The following is a 21449-nucleotide window of genomic DNA, read 5'->3' on the forward strand; positions in this document are numbered from 1 at the left end:
ATGTAATGTAATGTAAAAGATTTGTAAAGCTGCTAATAGAAAATTAGCTTGATAGCGACCTTGAACGGTCCAGTTCTACAGCCAAACATTTATGCTACACCATTTGTATTTATGTGTAACTGAGTTTAAACTTTAAATGAGTTGATTCTCATGGTTGGCTCTGAATAGCTCCGAGGTATTTTGGCTTCAAAACACCGTGTTTGATAACAATAATTAAAACTTCTCAATGTTTGACATTGTCTAGCAAGATGTTTTTACGTCAGGCTACATAGCTGCTACATCGATGAGCTGCTCTATGCGGTAGTTGGGGGTTTGTTGTTTGCTGCTGAGCTTAATCATTTTGTGGCTAAAACAAACATTATTTTTACATAAACTTCTAAGTTATGTGAAACTTCTGTTAAAATCATTTGAAGGCACAGAATCAGTCCAGCACCAATACACATTCTCAGGGGAGAAAGACTCACCCAGTATAAATTACATTTTCAGCTATTGGAGTTATGCTTAAGAGAAATTTATTTAATCAAAGAATGTCAAGAATATGTGTGTATGTATTCCATCTTAAGTTGGGCTGCAACGATTGCAGTTTTCTGGCCGATCCCTGTTTACCGATGTTTAAAAAGCCTGACATGCCGATTTTGATTTTGGCTGAGAGAAAAACAGTTCAGTGTTTTGCCGAGAAATATTTCACTTTGATGAAAACTATGGCATACGGCAAGATCCCACGCCGCTCTTTGGCTTCTCATTACACAGCTTCTAGTGACAAAGTCGATGCACAGCTGTTAAATTCTGCATGGAGAAGCATGAGAGGAAGATGAAGTTCCTCACACTCCTCTTATCGTCTCCATCCATCCATTTGTTGATCTGATCATTTTAATCAGATGATCTGTCTGGGATCAAGAGGCTTAACATTTTTGAAGCAGCCTTCTACTCTTATTATTGATGAACTGATGAACGAAAGATGTAACAAAGTGATAGCAGGAAAATGTGTGACTGGAAAAAAGGTGAAGTTCATTTTTTACTGGAAAATTACACACGCAAACAGTAATTTAGGAATTCAGCATGTTTATTAGAATGAATACCCAGATAAATGTGCTACATTCGCCAAGTACAATATGTGAGGCATTGCCTTAAACAAATATTTCAATAAACAACTGATTTAGCCATACAATATATATAAATATTAAATAGTTGCACTATATAACACTAACTAAACACACCCTATTCAGACCCATGTTGTTGTTGTCTGATGTTTTAATTACATTCTTTTTTCATTCACATTATAGATTTTCTTTTTAGACTAAATATTTTCTCTGTGTAGATTCAAGAAACTCAACCTTACACACCAGCAAGCATTTTAATGTTCTTCTTCTTTGGTAAAGGAAACTCTTTGTGATAATAATAAAATATTTTTAGTATAAATATAAAGTTCAGCATATTTTTTTGTCGCATTTTGAGGTTACTTTGCACTAAATAGTCAGACTCTGTTATTTTGTAGTGTAGATTTGCAAATCTTCATTGCAGCTGTGAGAGTAAGTCCTGGCAGTCGTCAAGTCTGTCCAGCTCATCCACCGCCTCAATCAGCCGCTCAACCTTCGCTGATGGAAGCACTACCTCTGCGTTGTTCCTGAACTTCTTCCTCAGGCTCTCGTTGGTCAGCGGGTTGCGCCAGTGACCGTAGAAGGTATCACAGCGTCCCTTCAGAATGTCTCCTCCCACAAGCGTCACCTGGACCTCCCCGTACATCAGGTTGAAGTTTGCGGGGTTGTCGTGGGGATGCTCCAGCCGAACGCGGCTCAACAGAGCGTGGAGCTCGGGTCGGCTAATGGCGCCGGGGGTGAAGGACTGGACAGTCACCTCACCATCCAGGAGAGCGCTGCAGGCGTTAAACTGGAAGGAGTGGCGAGCCTCATGCTCTGACTCAGGAAAAGGCCTGTTGATGTATTTAGAGAGGGGGACTCTGAGCAAGATGTCCTGGACTTGATCTGGAGAGATCTTTCCAGGACCAACGCCCACTAGAAGCTTATGGACAGAAGCTGCAGCATCTGCCACCCAGTGCATCCCCAGATGGGCGGGGAAGCGCTTGAAGCCCATGTCCTGCTCCTCTAACAGGAATGCATGGCCATCATGGGGTGAATCTAACAGCTGTGGCTTGTAATCTTCATAAAAAGCACTAAAGCCTGCCACTCCTGCAACAGCATCCAACACCAGAGGACTGGCCTCTAGGCCTCTGGATGCCAGAAGGGCAGCTTCAAGCCCAAGGCGTGAGGCGTTGCCAATGTGGAGGGGTTTAGACTGAGTGGCAGCGTTAGCCATGGGAGCTCCAGCCAAGGAAGCAGCTATCGCCAAGGCATGACTGCACTGAGAGGAATCCAGAGACAGGAGGCGAGCACAGGCTGCTGCACTTCCCATGGGACCGACCACAGTGGGAGGATGAAACCTGGCAAAGGACACACAGAGACCTTTTTGTAAATAAACATTCCTGTGACTAAATGAATATTTTTAGATTACATGTGTTAAAAACATATTAACAGAACAATCACACCTCTAGCTAATGGACAAGGTGTTTTGTTTATTTGACTTTTTGGTATTTTATGAAGAAAACAAGTATAGGGAGTGAAGTCGTATGAGTGTGCAAATCACACAGTATTTTTCCTACACTTGGCTTACTGTGCAAATGCTTCAGAGCCCACGTTGTTCCTGAGATTAAGATCATTACGTTTCGTTCTGAGCATAACGGCAACTGCATATAGCACCTCAGTGACCAATAGTACTCTTCTTGTACTGAGATCAGCACAGGGAGTCTATAAACTCATATGGATAAAAGTAGAATAAGCTACATACAAGGAGGTCTGTGCTGAGTAAGTTTTATCTTGATGTAACTTGACTGCACGTCTGAGGAACTGACCTTTTAGGAATATTGCGGGCCTCATTGGAGAACCTCATCAGGCGGCCCTGGATCTCGATGCCCACGTTAAACGCGAGTAAGAAGTCCAGACCGCTGGGTTTCCTGCTGGCTGGCATCATGTCACTAAGCGCTAACACAGCAGGAAGGACGGCCCCTGATGGGTGCGTTGCTGGATGCCAGGTGTCGTCAAAGTCCATGGAGTGAGTCTGGAAGCAAAAAGACTATTCATTAGATGCTGAATAAGTATATCTGAAAGCAGTTTATAGCTCAGTTGACTCAGATCACCTGTTTACAGTCTTAATAAAGTGCGTCTTTGTCTGGTGTGTTTAAAACGAAAAGGAAAATTACTTAAACTACTTCCTGAAGAAACAAGCTTTATGTTCAGGTAGCTTCTCTGGTAGCAAATGCACTCATGGAAATATTTAGGGTCAGGTGGGTTGTTTTGATTTTTGTAAACCAACTGTGTTGTTTGAGGAGCCAGACTGCAGGAACATCTGAGTTAAAGCAGTTCCTGTACCAGAGACTAAACTTGGTCCAGTTCCTCATACTCACTGCCACTCCGTTGACGAAAGCAGCCAGGGTTGGGGAAAGCCGGACGTTGCTGCAGCCGTACACAGAGCTGATGAAATCAGGTGCATACATGTGCTGAAATGAAAAGACTTTAGTAAATGATCTATTCTTGACCAAAACATTTTTAATAACCAGAGATCTTTGACTCCTTTGGTCATTTGTCCCCACACTGAATCTCCCCTGACTCAGCATTTCTACAGGGTCACTGATTTGCACATTGTTAGTAGAGACTTTGATTTACCTGGCAGTGCTGCAGGGCCAGATCAAAGACATCTGTTGTGCTTCCAATGAGGCCGACCCCAATGCTGTCCAGCACCATCCTTTTACTGCGCTGGAGGACAACAGGGGACAAATGCTGGGGCTTGATTTCACTGATGAACTGTCCAAAACTGGCTGTTACTGTGTCCTCCGGAGCTGGATGCTTCAGGACTGCAGCGAAGAGGAGGAAAAACAAATGTTGGTTTGTGTGAGCTCATAAATGTGGTGGAACACCAGTCAGCTTATTTTTAATTTTTTTGCAACAGAAAATTAGAAAACAAGCAGAAATTCTTACTCTTCACTGCAGATTGATGCACTCCTCTGGCAGCCTGAACTGGCCGGATGGTTTTCTGCAGGTGAAAGACAAAACATTTGCTTAGTTACACCTCAGACACCTTAAGAACAGTCTATTTTTGTCTTTTTTTGTTTCTAACATTTAAAGTCTTAAAGAAACCGAGACCACTGCTGTGTTTTTTTTCTTTGACCCTATGTGTCTCAGACTGGACTTCACTCAGGTTGTAACTGTAATGAACAACAATCAGGACCTGTTCCTTCTCAAAGAGCTGCTGTCTCAGAGCTGTAACAAGTGTGGCTTAACAAGAACTCCTTAAAATATCTTCTTTACCATTTACTCTCACTAAAAAGACTTAAAATAATATCATGGCTAAACATGAAAAAATTTAGTCATTTAGTAGATTCATGATCTCAACTAGAAGGTAAAGTTTAATCCTTCTACTTCACAAATGTAGAAACAGCTTAATTCTTACCTGTAGCACTGAGAACATGGCTTCAACTTGCTTCTGTCACAGAGATTTTCCTTTCTTTTTTCTTCCAGCAGCTTTCTTCCAAAGGATGCTGATGCTTCTCTAGTGGTAGGTAAACCTGCCTGCCTTATATAGTCCAGGACACACAATGACCACAAAAAAAACGGACAGAGCAGGGCAGGGCAGGTGTATCTGTGACAAGCATCCGTCGAATCAAAATGCAGAGTTTCCATGGTAGTCATTGTCCCCTTTGTCTCAGAAGGCATGATCAACTGGGAGGAGGAAGCAAGAGTCAAAGCTTTGTGCAAGGTGCAAACAGTGATGTCACCCTTCTCAGCCTGAAGACTGCGTGGTTGAGTTGGGGAATTTTCATGAACTCCTCCTACAGACTTCTGAGTCTTATTTAAAACAAACTCAGCTGCACAAATCAACACCTCATCTGGCTGAGACACATCACCAGGTAAGACTTCACTTACTTGTTTTGATACTAACAAGAGCTAAACCTTTTGTCACAGCATGTACCCTGAAGAAAATTATTAATACCATTGGCAGATTTAAATTTTAAATAATTTTTATTCAACCAAGAACTTTGTTTTTGTTACTAAATCTCTTTTCAAAATGTAATAAAGCAACACATAAGAGCATAATTAAAAAAAAAGTGTAGGTTTTTATTTAGATTATAATTATTTATCTTTCTTCAAGTCTTTTAAAGTTTCTCTCTAATTCTGTGGAGAAGGACTCTGCTCTGTGTCCCTGCTCTCTAACTACCTAAAGTAAGAGAAAACTTGTTGGTAAAATGAAAGAAAAATACTTTAAGCCTACTTTTGCCAGGGAAAGGAATATTTTGTTTTTCACAGCAGTTTTTAACTTGCTACAAGAAGAAAATGAAAGCATTCATAGTTGTAGGGGTAAATATGTTTGAAAGTAATGTTTTACTTTGGAGTAAATAGTTTCTTTCATTTATCACTCTTCGACAATGGCTCTGCTCACTCAGAACTGGGCAGGACAAGCAGGTCTCAGATCTGTGTGATCATACAGATAAGACAGGAAAGGCTCCAGGACAATAGACTGTTTTATTTAGAGAGGATTCCTAGAGGACATAACAGAATGTGTAAAACTATTCTGTGCTTTAAATAGTGAAACATTTTGATTTCATTTGATGCTTTTGTGTTCTGGAAGACAGTGGTTTTATGATATTTATTGTCTGGTATGTGTTGTTTTTTAGGTTTTATTTGACTGTAGATAAAGGACAAAAAATGGCTGCATCTGATGGGTTTCCTGCCAGTTTCTATGGGGAACCAGGAGTTTTAGGCATGTTGTCAAATGGGATCAGTGCATTCCTTGTACTCCTACAGAACTTCAACACAGCTCACAATGGCAACGCTCCAGTTGGAGTAGAGAACATTCTCGCAGGTAAAACTGGATGTAAATAACTAAAATATTTCCAAAACAAAAATGTTCTTTAAGAGAGCTTATCCCCAATTTGCAACTTTTTTTCCAGGTGTACATCTCATCCTGATTGGCGGCGTATGCCAGCTGGTGGCTGGCCTGCTCTCCTTCCGTAAATACGACCATCTGAGCGGCACCGCCTTCATTGGCTACTCTGCTCTTTGGGCTAGTTATGGTGCAACTAGAATCTACTATGGTGCCCTGCCTGAAAATCCAAATATGACATTAATAATAGATCCGATGATGAGCAATTCATCCATCAACATGATGAGCAACGTGTCTCTTAATAACTCCACGCAGTGCTATTTATGTTTGTCCATGAAGGAGTCAGCAATCGCTGGTCTGGTCCCCTACATCATCCTGTCCTTTCTTCTTGCGTTTTGCTCTGCCACGGTCAACTACATCATGCCTTTTGTCTTTGGAGCCATCACAGCCACCTTGATCTTTGAAGCTGTAGCTTTATCTGCATATTCCTGGGCTCTGATTGTCTCTGGGGTTCTGGAGTTGCTCATTTTGATCTTTGCTATTTATGGTTCAGCGGCTCTTCTCATCAAAGGCCTGACTCAACGTCTAGCCCTGAAAGGTTTTGGTACCCCACTCTTTAATGTTCTCTTACTAGGGACCCCCAACTCAGGAAAAGCTCAGAGTGGAGGCCAGGAGAAGAAGAAGAACACAAAATATGCAGAGCCAATGGCTTTGGGTTTCTTCTGCGACTCCATTGCTCCATTCATCTTTGCTTTCTACAGCTTTGGGTACATGAAATCATTTGGTCTAGGTGTTGCCTGGGTATCAATCATCTCAGTTGCCCAGTTGTTCTCCAGCTACTACGCCCACCTGCGTCAAGATTGCTACCACACCACAAAGTTTGGGTTGCATGCCACATATTGGCTGATCAAAGCTTGGGAGGAGTTTGTTGTGTCTGTTTTAATAGTGGAGGACAGTAAAGTTGTCTCTGGAAGGGATGCAATGGTAGGAGACTGGTTCTTTGTGGTGGCAGCCTTGGTGCTCTGTATAGGGAGCCTGAACATGGATGTCCTGGAATTGATCCATAACTTGTTCTTTGTCCTGGTCACAATCTCCACAGTCTCTCAGATCCCCCTGCAGGGTTATTACATCTTCTTTGGAGTAGCTTGTTCTCTCTTCACTGCAGTCTCAATCTATGGCACCTTCACCCGTCTCATCAACACCATTGCAGAAAAGTCTCTCATACTTGTAGGACCACAACCAGTGTCTTCTGAGCAGCTGATTAGGGCTTTGAGATGTAGAAGGTCTAAACAGGGAGATCAGGATGTGCTTCCCCCAGGCGATCAGACCTCAGATGCTCTGTTCTATCTTTCAAATGGGGTTGCAGCTTTGTCAGCTCTTCATTCAAGAAGGATGAGTATGAACCCTTCTCTCCTGCACCTGACCATCCCCTGGGTCCTGATCTCTGGAGCTATCATCCAGGCCTACGTCAGCAGGTTGCAAGTCACAGGAGGCGGCCGCTTCGGGTCAGTCATCTCTTCCATCTATGTTGTTGTCTGGGCAACATGGACATGGTTTAGATTTGCAGGTATGTTAATGCTAATAGATGAACATAATGACAATATCTGTTGCAATTTAGATGATAGTTTAATCTTGAATCTCTTTAATTCAGGTAACCAGCTTCAGCTCTCAACCGAGGCAGATTATGGTTTTACTGCAGGAGCCATTGCCTTCCTTGTCATCAACGCTTTCCTTATGCTGATTGGTAAGTTTTATCTATGCGTTTTCTGTGGTCAATATTTCTGTCTGTTTGTTTTGATTATCATGGTAATCTTCTGTTAACTGGTCCAGCTGCTTATAGAAACCTGGTTCTTCTGTTCCTGACAACACTGATGGAGGTGGTTCTTGTTTGCTTCCTTCTCTCCACCCTGAACAAGTTGCCATATGAACTTGAAAGTAAGTTATCATGAGCCACATATGATAACAAGCATTAGTTACTTAAATCTAGATGGATCTTTTCACCTCAATTTATGAACCTTTGACATTATTTTTTCCCACAGTTGCTATGCTTGCATTGGTGTCTCTCATTTGCATATATGGCACTTTTGCGTCACTGATAAACGTCATGTTCTCACAAAGAGTGTTGCCAATGGGCCCTCCTCTCTTTAAGGTAATTACCCTAATGACAAAATGTTTCATTCATTAAGAATTTTCAACTGCACATGAATTATTTTGAACATTTCCTGTATCATCTGTGACTTTAGGAAAAAATGAAGTCAGAAATATCTGAGGAGCTTCCCTGTCCGGTGGCAAGCTCTCGCCTCACAAGTGGCCTCTTAAAAATTGCTCAGCTTCTGGAAGAGGGAAGCGTGTGTGGTATTCCCACAGACACTGTGTACGCTCTGGCGGCCTCCTGCAAGAATCCCCAGGCTATAGAGAAAATCTACAACATTAAGGTAAGACACGAATATCTTTCAAGCGCAATGTGGCATATAATTTCCACTGTGTTTAATTTATGAAAAATCCATCAACATAATGTTGAATATGACTCTCTTCCAGGACCGTCCAGCAGAGAAGCCTATATGCATTTGCATTTCTAGTGTAGAGCAGCTGGTGGCAGCCAAGCCTCCGTTCAGCCCTCTGCTGTGGGAGTTCATGAGGAACGTTTATCCAGGAGGCATCAGCTGCATCGTCAGCAAAGGAGACTGGCTATTCAAACTAGGTAAACATTGTGAAGTTGTTTTGTTAATGCTTGTAAACTGATATTTGCCTGGTTTTAATGACAGTTTGATCTCAGATAAATAAAATAAAATCCTCACCTCAAATGTTAACTTATCTTCCGCAGGAGTTGGAGCAGCTTACGACCGCGTTGGCACCAGGGACAGCATCATGATCCGTGTTCCTGACCACACGGTGACTTGCCACTTGTGTGACATGACTGGACCCCTCGCTATTACATCTGCCAATCCCAGTGGAGAACCAGACAGCACCCACCACAGCATGGTCATCAAGTAAGATACTTCAAAAAGAACTTTAATAAATGCTGGTCACATCATGGTACTAAAACCATTGCTTTCTGAACATGTGCAATATTTTTATTTTTTCTACTTTCTTTGAATCGCAGTCGACTGGGGCACAAGATACAAGGGGTCCTCTGTGACGGGGACTCCAATGAAGTCGTTGCTTCAACTGTGGTCAACTGTCTGAGGATTGATGAAGGTGAGTGTAAACAATCAACGTCTCTCCCACTCTCATGTTAGTTTTACCCAGCACACTCCAACGGATGCTGCTCTCACTTTTCATTTAGGCTTCATCACCATTGTAAGAGAAGGCTGTGTCCCTGCGGTTAAAGTTCATCAGATCTTCGAGAGGCTGAAAAACACCATGTTGTGAGCGTCTCCTTCCAGAGGACTTCTTCGTAGCTGCATGCGTCGGTCAGCACCAGAGCAAATATTTAATACCACAGCTTTGTTTATATAAGGTATACTGTAACTGTAGCTGCCATTGCAGGTGTTGAAACTCAAGTGACTCTTGAGCCTAGAAATGTGATGTTCATTTTGACTTGAAGAATTTCCCCTAAGATATCCTAACTTATTAAAAATAATGTTTCTCTGTCATATTATTCTGAAACTGCATTTTTTATCATTATTATTGTTTGCAATAATATTAAAATATATTTAAAAATATTTTGTAAATATTTATTCATGTAGTTAAAATATTCCATTTGCTCACATGGTGGCTTTTTGGGCTATAAAGAACAAATGTATGTAATAAGATCCATTGTGCATTGTTGCATTACATTACTCTGTTCAAATAAAGTATTTAACTGCTGCAGTAACATAGTTGTGTCATGATTGATCTTGAATATTTGAGGATGAGGATATTTTGGACATATGTCAAAAATAAATAAATAAAGAAAAATGGTGGAATTGTTGTGGAACACATAAAATGAAATCACAAAGCCATTTTTTTCTTCAGTCATTCCACTCTTATATGCGTGACAAGAGTGTTCTTGGCTTGTACATATTGCTATATCCATTTACTCTCATTTCAGTCTCTGGTAAACATTTGCCCTACTTACAAAGAACACCACTTTGGTTGTTTGAAATTATTTCCAGTGATAAAAAACAGAGACATATTGTAGAAACTAAAGGAGTGAACCACTGTCACTATTATTAAGGTCAAACTATTTCTAAACCACCATTTGCAAAGCATGAGTGGCATGTCACTGCAGCATGGCATTTCGGTTATCAGGGCAGATGTCATGACTACTTAATCAAGTAATATCAACCTGTCACATTCCCAGAGTTAGTCTGTGTGAAGCACAGCAGTAAAATAGGGGAAACAATATATATAATTATATCCACACCAGGAATTTGAATGTTTGCATTTATCATCTTTGGTAATGAACCAAAAACATGAACATCAGTTTCATTGGTGACTTCGAACTGCTCCTGAATACGAGCGTGAGTTGTTAATTTTGTGACTGACTGGCATCCAGGATCTACAAGCAGATATTGGAAATATTCTAATGAGCAAAATATTTTGAATGGTGAACATTATCACCAGTATGTTTGTAACATTTTCTTTACACTTCCAAGTTTTAAGCAACCTGTTAAACTGAATAATATCAGATAAAAAAAAAAAAATCAGTTTTAATTATTTCTTCATTAAGTGAACTTTTGTTTTCAAGATTTAGATACAGTTTTTTTGGATAAATTTTGTTTGTACAGATTTCTTCATGTGTTATAATAATAGTGCTACAATCAGACACTTCCAAACGACTCACAAACAGGATTGTGTAACAAAAAGAGGAAAATAGCAGGCGGAATATATTTCGCAGGTCGGCCTTCATGGATATGCAAAACATATGCTGCTGATCAGAAAGCGCAAAATACTAGGGGGAAGATATACGAAGTTTATGGCTTACCTTTGAAAATATAAGGTAATGACTTACCTTTGCAATCTGGTACTGCTAACAGAACCAGATTGCTGTAGGTGCTGTTTTTGCGTCTATATTTAGTTCATATGAAAAGTAGTTGTAAACTGGCAATCAAAAATGCCTGCAGTGACTTTGGTGAGCAGGAGGCATAGGTACAATGACAGAAGACATTGCTCATCAAATATTTGGAACATTTCAAAATATAAAATCAAAATAAAAATCTGATTAGAACTATCCTCCAGAAACGCTGATTTTGAGCTGTAGGATAACCGAAAAATTCCAGAGCACCAGCACATTTTTATATCTTAATGCTCTGCAGAAGCATGTCTGTTTTGCCCAGAAAAGGTGACAGAAATATTACATTGATCTGCTGCATGTTACACAAATGGAATGGATCACCGTTGTCAGACTGCTGAAAGTATTTATGCAATTAAACCAAAACAACCAGGGGTTTATTTGGATTAATCCTGAAATATTCTTACTGTTATGACATACAACGTTGCATATTTAAATTACATGGCCAATGTAAAGTCATCATTTAAATAGGGTAGTCCGCATCACTGCTGCATGTCATCACTTGCGTGGCAAATCTTTGTAGTTCACATGCAACACTCCCACTCACTCCTCATGCATTTTTTTCCCCCCTCACACAACTTCCTGCTCCTTATTTGGAATAATTGTGGTGCAGGTCCTTTGTGTATTAAATTGTCACTATCCAGTGACACATATCAAATGTCACATTTCTCATTGAATGACCCAAACTTCCAGTGTGGGTGGCTCGTCACATCTTTTTTCGTTCCTTGAATAGTGTTTCCTCGTCCTAAAAAAAGCAAGGTCTAAAAAAAATAAACAACAAAAAAAAAGACAAAACAAACATACATAAAAAAAGATATGTGAATCATTAGATCACATCCCAAAAGATGTCTCATACATTAAAAGGTGTCATGTAGGAATGTAATATATTCATAATGTCTCAAATTAGCTGTGAGGACTGATGAGAACACATGATCACTGCTTTGATTTTAGCTTCAATGTCTTGAAATCATACTATTTTTATATTTGATCAAAAAATCATTATTAGATCAAAATGTTATTATTTTAACATTCTGTTTCTTTTAAGGTCAATCTCATTGTTATTATTTCATCACCATTGCATGTGTTTGTCAAATGCTTAAGATTTCGTAAGCGTGTTTTAAAGCATTGAAATTATTCAGCAATTATTCAACAGGTATAACATAGCAAAAAATAAAAAAACCCCCAGATATGTCTCTGTTGAATACTTGCAGAAGTATGAACTTTTTTACATTCACAACCACAAACTTCAATATGTATTATGAAAGATACCAACAAGTAGTGCATAAGTGTGAAGTGGAAGAAAAAGAATACATGGTGGTATATTTTCTGTAACACGTTACAATTTGAAAAGTCTGTAGTGTATTTGTAATCAATCCTTTTCACTCTGATACCCCTAAGTAAATTACATACGTACATCTCTATTAAGTCCGCCTGTGTGTGATTTCATCTCAGTGTAAATCCACTTTTTCTATTTAGGCCTCATATATTGCACATGTATTAATAAAGTACATAGTTCTTATTGATGCCAGAATAAATTGACTGAGCTTATAGATGATGGAATTAGCTTTCGGTAACAGCTTTTGTATACAAAAGCTGTTACTTGTTATCATTTCTTGTTACCAAACAAGAAGTCTCATTTCTATCTTTTTCCTAAGGCACCTTTTACTCCCAAATAGCCAAATAAGTCCCTTTAAATCACAGCAGTTCTTTTCCTTTAAATATTGCATTAAGATCTCAAGTATCAGACACACTAGTTCCTTCTCGTCCATCTTTAGCTTTGTTAACAAGTACTGGGTTGTCTCTCATTTGAGGAGGTTAGATGACGCCACATAAATATTCTTTGTTTCCTTGAGCGTTTGATTTGTATGTTCAAAAGATCAATAGTTAAACAGTAGATAAAAGAAAGATAGTAGAGTTAGAGAATAAACGTGATTGTCTGATTGGTTAATGAAAGATGGTCTCACACATACCTCATGGAAGACTGTGATGTTATAATGTCAAATTTTCACATGTGAACACGTTTTTCACATTCATTTATTTGCTCTTTATGTTCAATCTGTTTAGTCGAATAATGATTGAATGAAAACTTTTCTCAAGTACATTTTTGACTGACTTCCTGAAAGAAATTAAAGCTAGGAGAAGAAAGAAAAATAAATTCTGTAAAAAGTGGAACAGGAAGAAATAAACCCATTGTCCTCAGATTTTCCAGAACTTATTTCATTGGGTGTGGATCTCTCCATCCTTCCTTCCCATAAGTAATAAGGAACCACTTGGGTGAATTTACAAAGCACACCTTTCAGTCTAACATACACCGACAGTTTTTTCACAGCCCTGGGTGGAAGAGGAACATTTTCTGAAAGTAAACAGCAAAGCTGACCGTAAAGGTGCCTGATTTTTCAGTCTCCTTCCTCGTAATTAGTCACTTATATGTTAAGTGGGACTGCTCCACTAAAAATGAAACTTTGACACTCAGGGAGTGTTTTTCAGACTGATATTTACATAATCCAGAAACATGTTTTTAAGGTGTTGCCTGAGTAAAAGTTTAGGTTTCGGTTTGATTAATGCCACCTAAAGCTCGAACTCTGTGAAATTTTACTGCAGCTGAAAAAACACTGTGTTTCCATTTGATTCTTTAAAGGAGGTGCCTCCTTCACCCTGTCTAAGATCATTCATCTATTAGGAATAATCCGCAGGTTTCTCAAGTGATGAAGCATTCCAGCAATGTGAAGTAATTCTTATCAAAAAGAAACATTTCAGCTGAAACTGATTGGATGGGTTCAACAATCCTAAAACAACCTGGCCAGACAGTACCATAAATTTATGATATTTTATGGTATTTTACCTATTTCATATCACACGTAAGCCAACAAAAACCTCTGCCACCCACATTGAAACTGAGTTGTTTATTGAATCATTTAGTTAGTACAGACATGCTGGTGAATGATTGTGCACATTAAAAATAATGATTAGTAAGGCAAAAAAAAAAAGATTGGATCTGGCTGAGTTTCGCTTAATTGTGTGTCGTGTAGTAAAACCTCAGAGCCATCTCGCCATGAGCCAAATTGACCTGAACCTCTAACATGTGGGGTGTCAATTAAGCAAGTTTGTTTTTGTGGAGCATTCTTTCATTCTTGTAAGAAAACATTACACTTGTTAGTTTATCTGTCAGAAAAGAATAATGTGTCAAAGTGATTGTTCTGTTACAAAGTATTTATGTATTTTTCTATTGAAGCCAACTCAGCTCTTTCATTCTGCTTTGTTGTGTTACCTTTCTGGTAGGTGGATTCAGTTGATGTAATGCTGTCAACAAGTCAATGTTCTCTTTATTCTGCTATTAACTTTTTAGTTTTCATTAACAAGTACTCAGTATGAGGGATTACTGCGAAGTTACTGACTCAATGCAATCTGCTGGGATTCCTTGGACAGAAAAAGTTTGTTAAACTAATTTGAAAAATCAACTGAACTTGATGCACTATTTCATAACTAGAATGAATTGGAATCTATGTATGATAGAATTGAAATTAATTTCTTGAAGAGTGCCTTGAAATGACATTTGTTGTGAATTGGCAATATAAACATAAAACTGAGTTGAATTGAATGTAAGATGTAAATACAGGGTTGTGAAGAACTGTTTCCCATCTTACAGATTTCTTTTGTTTTTGTAGCATTCATATGTTTCAGATTATTAAACAAATTTGACTTTGGATAAAAACGACCCAACTAAACACAAAAGTAGTTTTTAAATGAGAATTTTATTCTGTAAGGTATCCAAACTGACCTGGCCCTGAAAATAAAATAATTCCCCTCCTTGTTAAATCATAAATTAACTGTGATTAAAAATTTTGTTTTTGGAAAGCTGAGCTCAGTTTTACAAAATGTGCAGCAGTGACAAGCCTTCCAGAGGGGTCAACCAAATTTATTCCTAAAGCACAATGACAATTCAACCAGGAAACATCCAAGAACAGAGACCTCATTGGCACAGTTGTGGTCAGAGTTTAAGATTTAACAATAAGACGCAGTGACCTGAACTCACCAATTGTGATGTTAAAGTCCCATTATCAGTTATTGCTCAAAGGTTTGAATGAGATTATCATTTGAAAACTGCTCAGATTGTCTTTATCCTATCTTTGTCTGTATATCACCAGATTGGACTTCTACCAGGGAATTCCCTGGCGGGTCGGTGAGTTAATGGGCTGGTACCATCGGGAGGAGCTGTTGTGTGCATTGTCATTATCAATTAAATAATGTTAAAATTCTAGATCCATGGTATGGGCTAAAACTCAAGCATTTATAGTTCTGGGGCCTTAAGCAGCTAATAAGTTTAGCTTTGATTTGGGCCAGCTTTGTTGTCATCTCATTCCTTCTTGGAACATTACCTGTCAATCACTGACATTATAAGCAACATTATTACGTGCTTATTTGCAAATAATAGTAAGCATTACTATTTGCAAAAGTAAACTACAAAACCAAAAGTTGCTGCTAAAATATTGAGAGATAAAAATGAAAGCCCTCCAGAAAAATGTAGCAACAACTGTAAAAATTTCTGTTTGCTGGTCCTAGGCCTGTTCTCTCCACCAAACATGGATGATATTGCTCATTGCAGCTTTGGCGAGGTTAGCATTGTTTTATTTTTCTAACTTCAAAATGTTTCTGTTGTTATGGGTCTCGCATATTATTTACACCGCAATAATATGCTGTGGGGAGGCGAGAATGCTGACGTGAACCCTGCTTAGAATAAAAAAAGAATTATTGTTCTTCCATAAAACATGGAAGAACAATAATTCCATAGAATATGGAATTATTCTTCCATATCCTATTCAAGGACAATTGGGAATTCTTGCATAGAATATGGGAGACAATGACCCAGGCCAGACAATAGACAGCCAGAGGACCGAAAGCTCAGATATTAGTTTTACAGTTAGATTCTTAAATTATACTGGCCACATGACACACACCCCAACTACCCAGTCTGCCCCTGATATATAATACAACCTTCTCATATTACATGACATTGCAGCTGTTTTTTTGTCTAACTAAATGCTATTTTTACAGGAATAAAACTTTTTTGCTTATCCCAAAAATTTGATCTCTTTCTGTCTTTTCTCATGTAATATTTTATGGTGATGGAAATTAGACAACAGATTTAATTTAAGGTCCTGGTTATGTCCTCAAGCACCTGATAATCTGAAGCTGGGTGAAGGTTTTCTGTAATAATCTGATATATTGTGGCTCAAAGCTATAATCATGAAGAATGTGATATTTTGTCTACATTTATGCAAATGTAGACAATGTAGTTGGTATATCTAGTTTAGATATACCAACTGCTAACTATTGGCTTTTAAATGTTTCTTTTTATGGAAATATGGTACAGAATGAATTCTTAAAAATGAGTTACAGTAAATGATCACTCAAACATTACATGATCATTTACTGAAACGTTAAATGATCACTCACTCAAACATAAAAAGTGTTATTACATGCATTTACAGTGTTACTACTGTGCTTATTGGGGAGCACCAGTGTTTTTTCTTTTTTGCTTAATTTCTTTGGAGTTATTTTAGCAACTATGATTTCAATCAGGCATATTTCACAGCATACAAAAATGTTTGGACAATGTTTTCAACAACTGAATAAAGCACATGATATGTATACTTTGCAGCAATAAAACCTGAATTATATATATATATATATACTGTATATAATAACACAGACAATTTATCTATACATCACAACACATAAACGAAGATAAAAATGTCATAAAAAGCATAAAAACTTACAATCAGTACAAAAAAAAATAAATTACTTATGTTACCTGTTAATATTATACATTATTAGACACTATACAACATTTCTTTAGGTAATTTAGCAGCTATTTCTGTTTATCAGACTCTTGATCACTAGCCACCATTATAAGCAGCACTAATAGGGGCTATTATGAGGCATTTCCTGACTTCTTGACTCTGTCGTTGTATAACTATGCTTTTAAGTTTCCTGGTCCTCTTTTTGACACTGTTGTGTCTGTTAGACTTTGATCTCTTTGCATGTCTTAAAGGGGTACATCATATTCAAATCCTGGATTGGTATGCCCTTGTCTGTGCCGATTTCGAACCTCTTCAAATATTTGGAGAACCTTAGGGTTAGAGGAAAATGAAAGACATCAGCATTAGTAAACATACTAAAATAAAACAGTTTCATCTACATAAAGAGGACAGGAGCAATGGTATATTTATTACCTTTGATTTTGGAATGAGGCCCACTCTGAAGAAACCAATTTGTCCAGTTTCAATCTTGGTGCAGTCAACCACAGTAGATGCAATATTTTCAGGGGAGGGGCCATCACACAACACTCCTTCAACCTTAACAAAAAATCCAATATTTATTAGATAAACACAAACAATGTTTTTTTTTTTTTTTAAACTGAAGTTCTTCTTAAAACTAAATTATAGCTATTACCTTTTTTCCCAGTTTGGCATAAACTTGGTTATGGTGAGTTGTATCTGCCTCGCCTGTTGGGTTGGCTGAGGTTACTGCAATTGGGCCCACCTTTTAGAAATAGAAGATGGTCAATCAATAAGGAGTATGCAACATTATTTTTAATCACAGTAAAATGGAAATTACCAAATTAATCAGATGTGTAGCTACTGCACAGTCTGGGCTCCTGATGGCAATGCTTTGTGGAGTCCCGATGTGTTTGGCAGCATCTCCCAAACCAAATATGTCCAACCATGGTCCTATCACAGTTAGCCAACAAAACCCATTAGATATTCACATGAGCACATCATGAACTCAGTTTTCACACAGTTGTCCCTGAAAATAAGAAATCACTCACCTCTGGGAATGACCATGCTGATAGAGGAAGGCCATGCAGCCTCCATGAAGTCCAGGAGCAGGGGACTCAGCAGGTGTCTAACAGGCTCCAGCTGCTTGACAGAAGAGATCCACATGGACATGGGTCGGTCCTCAGCCTGCTTCTTAACTCTGAAGCCAAACAAAAATGATCATCAGTGACAGAAAAACAAATAAAAAAGTTGCTAAGAGAAAGTTTTACAACTATGAAGCCTACTTGTAAGCTTTGATAACTGCATCGGGTCTGTTGCAGGCAGCCACCAGCACATAGACAGTGTCAGTTGGCATTCCACATATGCCTCCATTTTTCATGATTTCTACATCATAGAAATACAGAGCAGAAGAAAAATATGGATATCAGGTCCTACATGTAAACAGAGTACACTAAAAACTATCGACATGATCTTCTCACCTGCAATCTGCTGAACTGATGCTGCTTTGCGAGCTGGTACATGCGGACAGACCCCTTCCCCTCCTCCGACCCCACCCAGATTGACTAAAGGTCTTCCCAAGGGGATTTGAGGAGACTGGAAGGTGCTGTTGAAAATGTGCGCCAAGAAACAGTAAAAACTGACAAGACCAAAGATGATTGTGACGCCAATATCATAACCATAGGGCAGTGCACCAATTGCATCCAGCAGGAAGCTGATGAGGATGAGCTGGAAGGTGAATGCATAGACAAACCAGGCAACATTAAGAAATATTGCTGCAATTGTCAACAGGAGGTTAAACATCATGAAACCAATAATCCCAACAGCGACACTGAAGCCTCTGGTCTCACTGTAAAGACCACCAAATCGTGTCAACCCCCACACCGTCCACATCAACCCGTAGAGAATAAAGGCAGTGCTCTCCAGAGTTTTACCCCGAGCAAACGCCACTGAACCACACAGGAGCTGCAACACTCCACCAGCCATCACTGCCCAGGGCAAAACCAGCACAGTCAGAGGATTCCTGTCACCAATCGTGGCTGTGATGGCAAAAGCTGCCAGAACATTGCAGGCGTGGCCCAGCACTTCTGCATCTGCATATTTGGAGTATCCAAGGTGAGGTGTATGCAGGTCTTTATCCAGAGCCCTGAGAGTAAGACTGCGAATTCTGGTTACTAAAGCTTTGAAGTGTCCCTGCCCAGTAGGAATTTTGGTGCTGGAGACCATGTTGAATGTTGTAACAAAAAGCACTCCAGCAGAAGCTACAAAGATAGCTCCTTGTACACCCTGAGTGCCACCTTGGAAGAAGCCTTGAGGTTGGGCTGCGATGGAAATACAATAGGCTACAAAGAATAACTGGTAGAGGCCATCCAACAAGCTCTTCTGACAGCTGAACAGCGCGAGGACAAAGAAAAGAACGGCAAAGACAACAGGGAAGGGAATCGGGGAGAATGGCTGAATGGAGTACAATGATAACAGAGCGCTGTAACCCTCAGCAAATTTGAGCAAAGATGTAAAACCATAGAAAGTCGCAGCTAATGTGTCCATTGCTCGGTAAAAGAGGACACACATGCCAAGCTGGAAGACTCCAGCTGTCCAGAGCCAGGGGACATGGCCAACAGAGAGTTGGGGGACCACGCCTACCAGGGGACAGGCTAATACAGAGGCAGATAACAAGTTCATCACCAAACCTACACTAATTACAGCACTGCAGCTCTGATTCTGCTCTGTTTTCAGTTCAGATTTCTGTTTCATGATTGTTCCTGGAGGTTTCACTTTGCCCTGTGTGATGGTGTACAGCAAACGCCCAAAGCCAAAATAGGCACACACAAGACAAACAAGGAGGTAGTTTGCAGCTGTGGCAGACTGACCGAAGTCTGAATCTGACAGACCAGCGATTTGATGGGCACAGGCTAAGGAAATGCTGATAGCTATGACCAGGAGAACTGGTTTCTTCACAAAGAGGGCTGCGGTGCCAATGATGAACAGGGCTAAGGTAAATGCTGCCAGGCCAGGAATCAGAGAGGATTTTAGCTCTGTGAGTGGCAACACTCTCTGTCCTGTCAGGATGTAGACCAGACCTGACCCACACCACAGCGCGGAGACGGTCAGACACAGAGTGGAAAACAGTCGGGAGTGGGACAGACTGTGACGGACACCTAGAAAGATACAGGACAGGGTCAGAAGGCTGGAAAAGGCAGACAATTCAAATCTGTGCGGTGAAATATACTGAAAACAAACCTGTGTAAGCTATCAGGGCAGCAATGATGAGGAGTAAAATCCCCAGCGCAGTGTGGGGGATGAAGTCTTTCTCAGGAGTGCTGGCATAGCAGTTCACCAGCAGCAGGAGAGAGCCTGAAAATGAGATCCACAGCTATTATTTGGAACTAATTCAATCAAAGCAATGCTCCTAATTAAAAAACTTTGTTCTTTCCTGGAAGAAAGAAGACAGAGGCTTGTCCACCATAACAGCAAAAGTATTGATGTCCACAAACCAAGCACCAACAGAACAACATTTTATCGTAAAGTTGAAGTGACACATTTGTCTAAGTGTTTTGAATTTTCAGCATTTGTGGTGATAAAAACACAAAAAGCAAGAATATTTTTGATTTTCCATATCACATTTGAACACACTTTTACAATAAGTAAAGTAATAAAGTCACTTTTATGATTTAATTCGTTTATTTCTGGTGGATTGCTGCGACGGACTGGGAACCTTTCCTGTCGCCCAACGACTGCTGTGCACCAGCCCCCCGCCCGCGAACCTGCAATAAGCAGGTAGACGATGGATGGATGGATTTATGAGATATGCTTTCTTGATATACGACATTTAAAAACAACTCCGTAGAGTTATTGAGATATTAAAAATCCAATTTTAATCGCAATGCAATGTCACTTTTGCATTTAAATTATATAATTATTTGTGTAATTATTTAATAAGTAACTTTGAAGAATCATATCTTCAAAGATAATTTGAGAAGTGAGACATCTCACGTCAAAATATAAAGAAAGAAAGAACATCCCCGCAATCACCCAGTCAAAGCATTTTCTTTTTTCCCTCCTCCTGGGTCCTGAAAATACTAAAAAGAAGTTCTATTGAAAACAACCAAAAATATATAAATATACAATTTTTTTTATATAAATAATATCATCAGTATTATAAGTTTTTACATAATGAATATAAACTTTTGTACCGTTAAAACACCAGTTTCAGCTTTTGAAATTTCTTTTTTCTCGGAAAACCAATTAATATGTATATACCTGTGACAGACATTCATTGCGATCGTCTTATTTTCATTAAAAGCTCTCGTCATCGAGTTGAAAAGGGATTTGATCCCCAAGGAGTGTAAAATTAAAATAACTGAAAAGGGAGAAACTGGAAATTCATTTTGCATGGAGAGCAATGAGACATCAGCTTCCGAATGGAGGTTTGCTGGGCGTAAATATAAAATACCCAAAAAATCTAAAACACACACACACACAAAAAAAGTAGAGAGGAAAAAGTACGTACAGTGCTAACTTGGAGAACGGACGTGAAATAAACTTGAAGGCTTACCTCCTAAAATACCCAGGATGCCGACGGACACATAAGCTGAGTTGAACTGAGCCATGGCAGCAGTAGTGCTGCTCTGACGATGTGAGGAGGACTTTTATACTGGTGTGTCAGGTAGGACTCCCGGGGACGGGAAACAGTGGAGCTGCGCCTACCTGGGAAAAACCACAGCCCCACTAAAAGCTGTGGGAGG

General features: G+C 39.3%; 3 protein-coding genes across 3 annotated transcripts; 1 reads left to right on the forward strand and 2 right to left on the reverse strand.

The window, feature by feature from the left end:
• Positions 1 to 366: 366 nt before the first annotated feature.
• On the reverse strand, positions 367 to 4584 carry LOC116713906 (cis-aconitate decarboxylase-like). The gene is made up of 6 exons (XM_032554174.1): positions 4501 to 4584; positions 4029 to 4083; positions 3717 to 3904; positions 3458 to 3550; positions 2906 to 3111; positions 367 to 2437 (listed from the first exon to the last, which is right to left on the reverse strand). Exons 1-6 carry the CDS (start codon positions 4516 to 4518, stop codon positions 1513 to 1515), a joined length of 1485 nt encoding a protein of 494 aa, XP_032410065.1. The 5' UTR covers positions 4519 to 4584; the 3' UTR covers positions 367 to 1512.
• A 281-nt stretch (positions 4585 to 4865) lies between these two features.
• Positions 4866 to 9748, forward strand: LOC116714897 (uncharacterized). The gene is made up of 11 exons (XM_032555695.1): positions 4866 to 4957; positions 5740 to 5910; positions 5999 to 7498; positions 7583 to 7675; positions 7762 to 7866; positions 7971 to 8080; positions 8175 to 8366; positions 8470 to 8632; positions 8756 to 8921; positions 9035 to 9129; positions 9218 to 9748. The coding sequence occupies exons 2-11, from the start codon at positions 5754 to 5756 to the stop codon at positions 9301 to 9303; spliced, it is 2667 nt and encodes an 888-aa protein (XP_032411586.1). The 5' UTR covers positions 4866 to 4957; positions 5740 to 5753; the 3' UTR covers positions 9304 to 9748.
• Positions 9749 to 14661: 4913 nt separating this feature from the next.
• On the reverse strand, positions 14662 to 21362 carry LOC116714494 (uncharacterized). Its single transcript, XM_032555109.1, has 9 exons — positions 21260 to 21362; positions 19945 to 20058; positions 18186 to 19862; positions 17991 to 18090; positions 17757 to 17905; positions 17546 to 17658; positions 17381 to 17470; positions 17161 to 17283; positions 14662 to 17057 (listed from the first exon to the last, which is right to left on the reverse strand). The coding sequence occupies exons 1-9, from the start codon at positions 21312 to 21314 to the stop codon at positions 16974 to 16976; spliced, it is 2505 nt and encodes an 834-aa protein (XP_032411000.1). The 5' UTR covers positions 21315 to 21362; the 3' UTR covers positions 14662 to 16973.
• Positions 21363 to 21449: the final 87 nt, after the last annotated feature.

The sequence above is a fragment of the Xiphophorus hellerii genome, chromosome 23 (assembly GCF_003331165.1).
Source record: "Xiphophorus hellerii strain 12219 chromosome 23, Xiphophorus_hellerii-4.1, whole genome shotgun sequence".
NCBI lineage: Eukaryota > Metazoa > Chordata > Actinopteri > Cyprinodontiformes > Poeciliidae > Xiphophorus > Xiphophorus hellerii.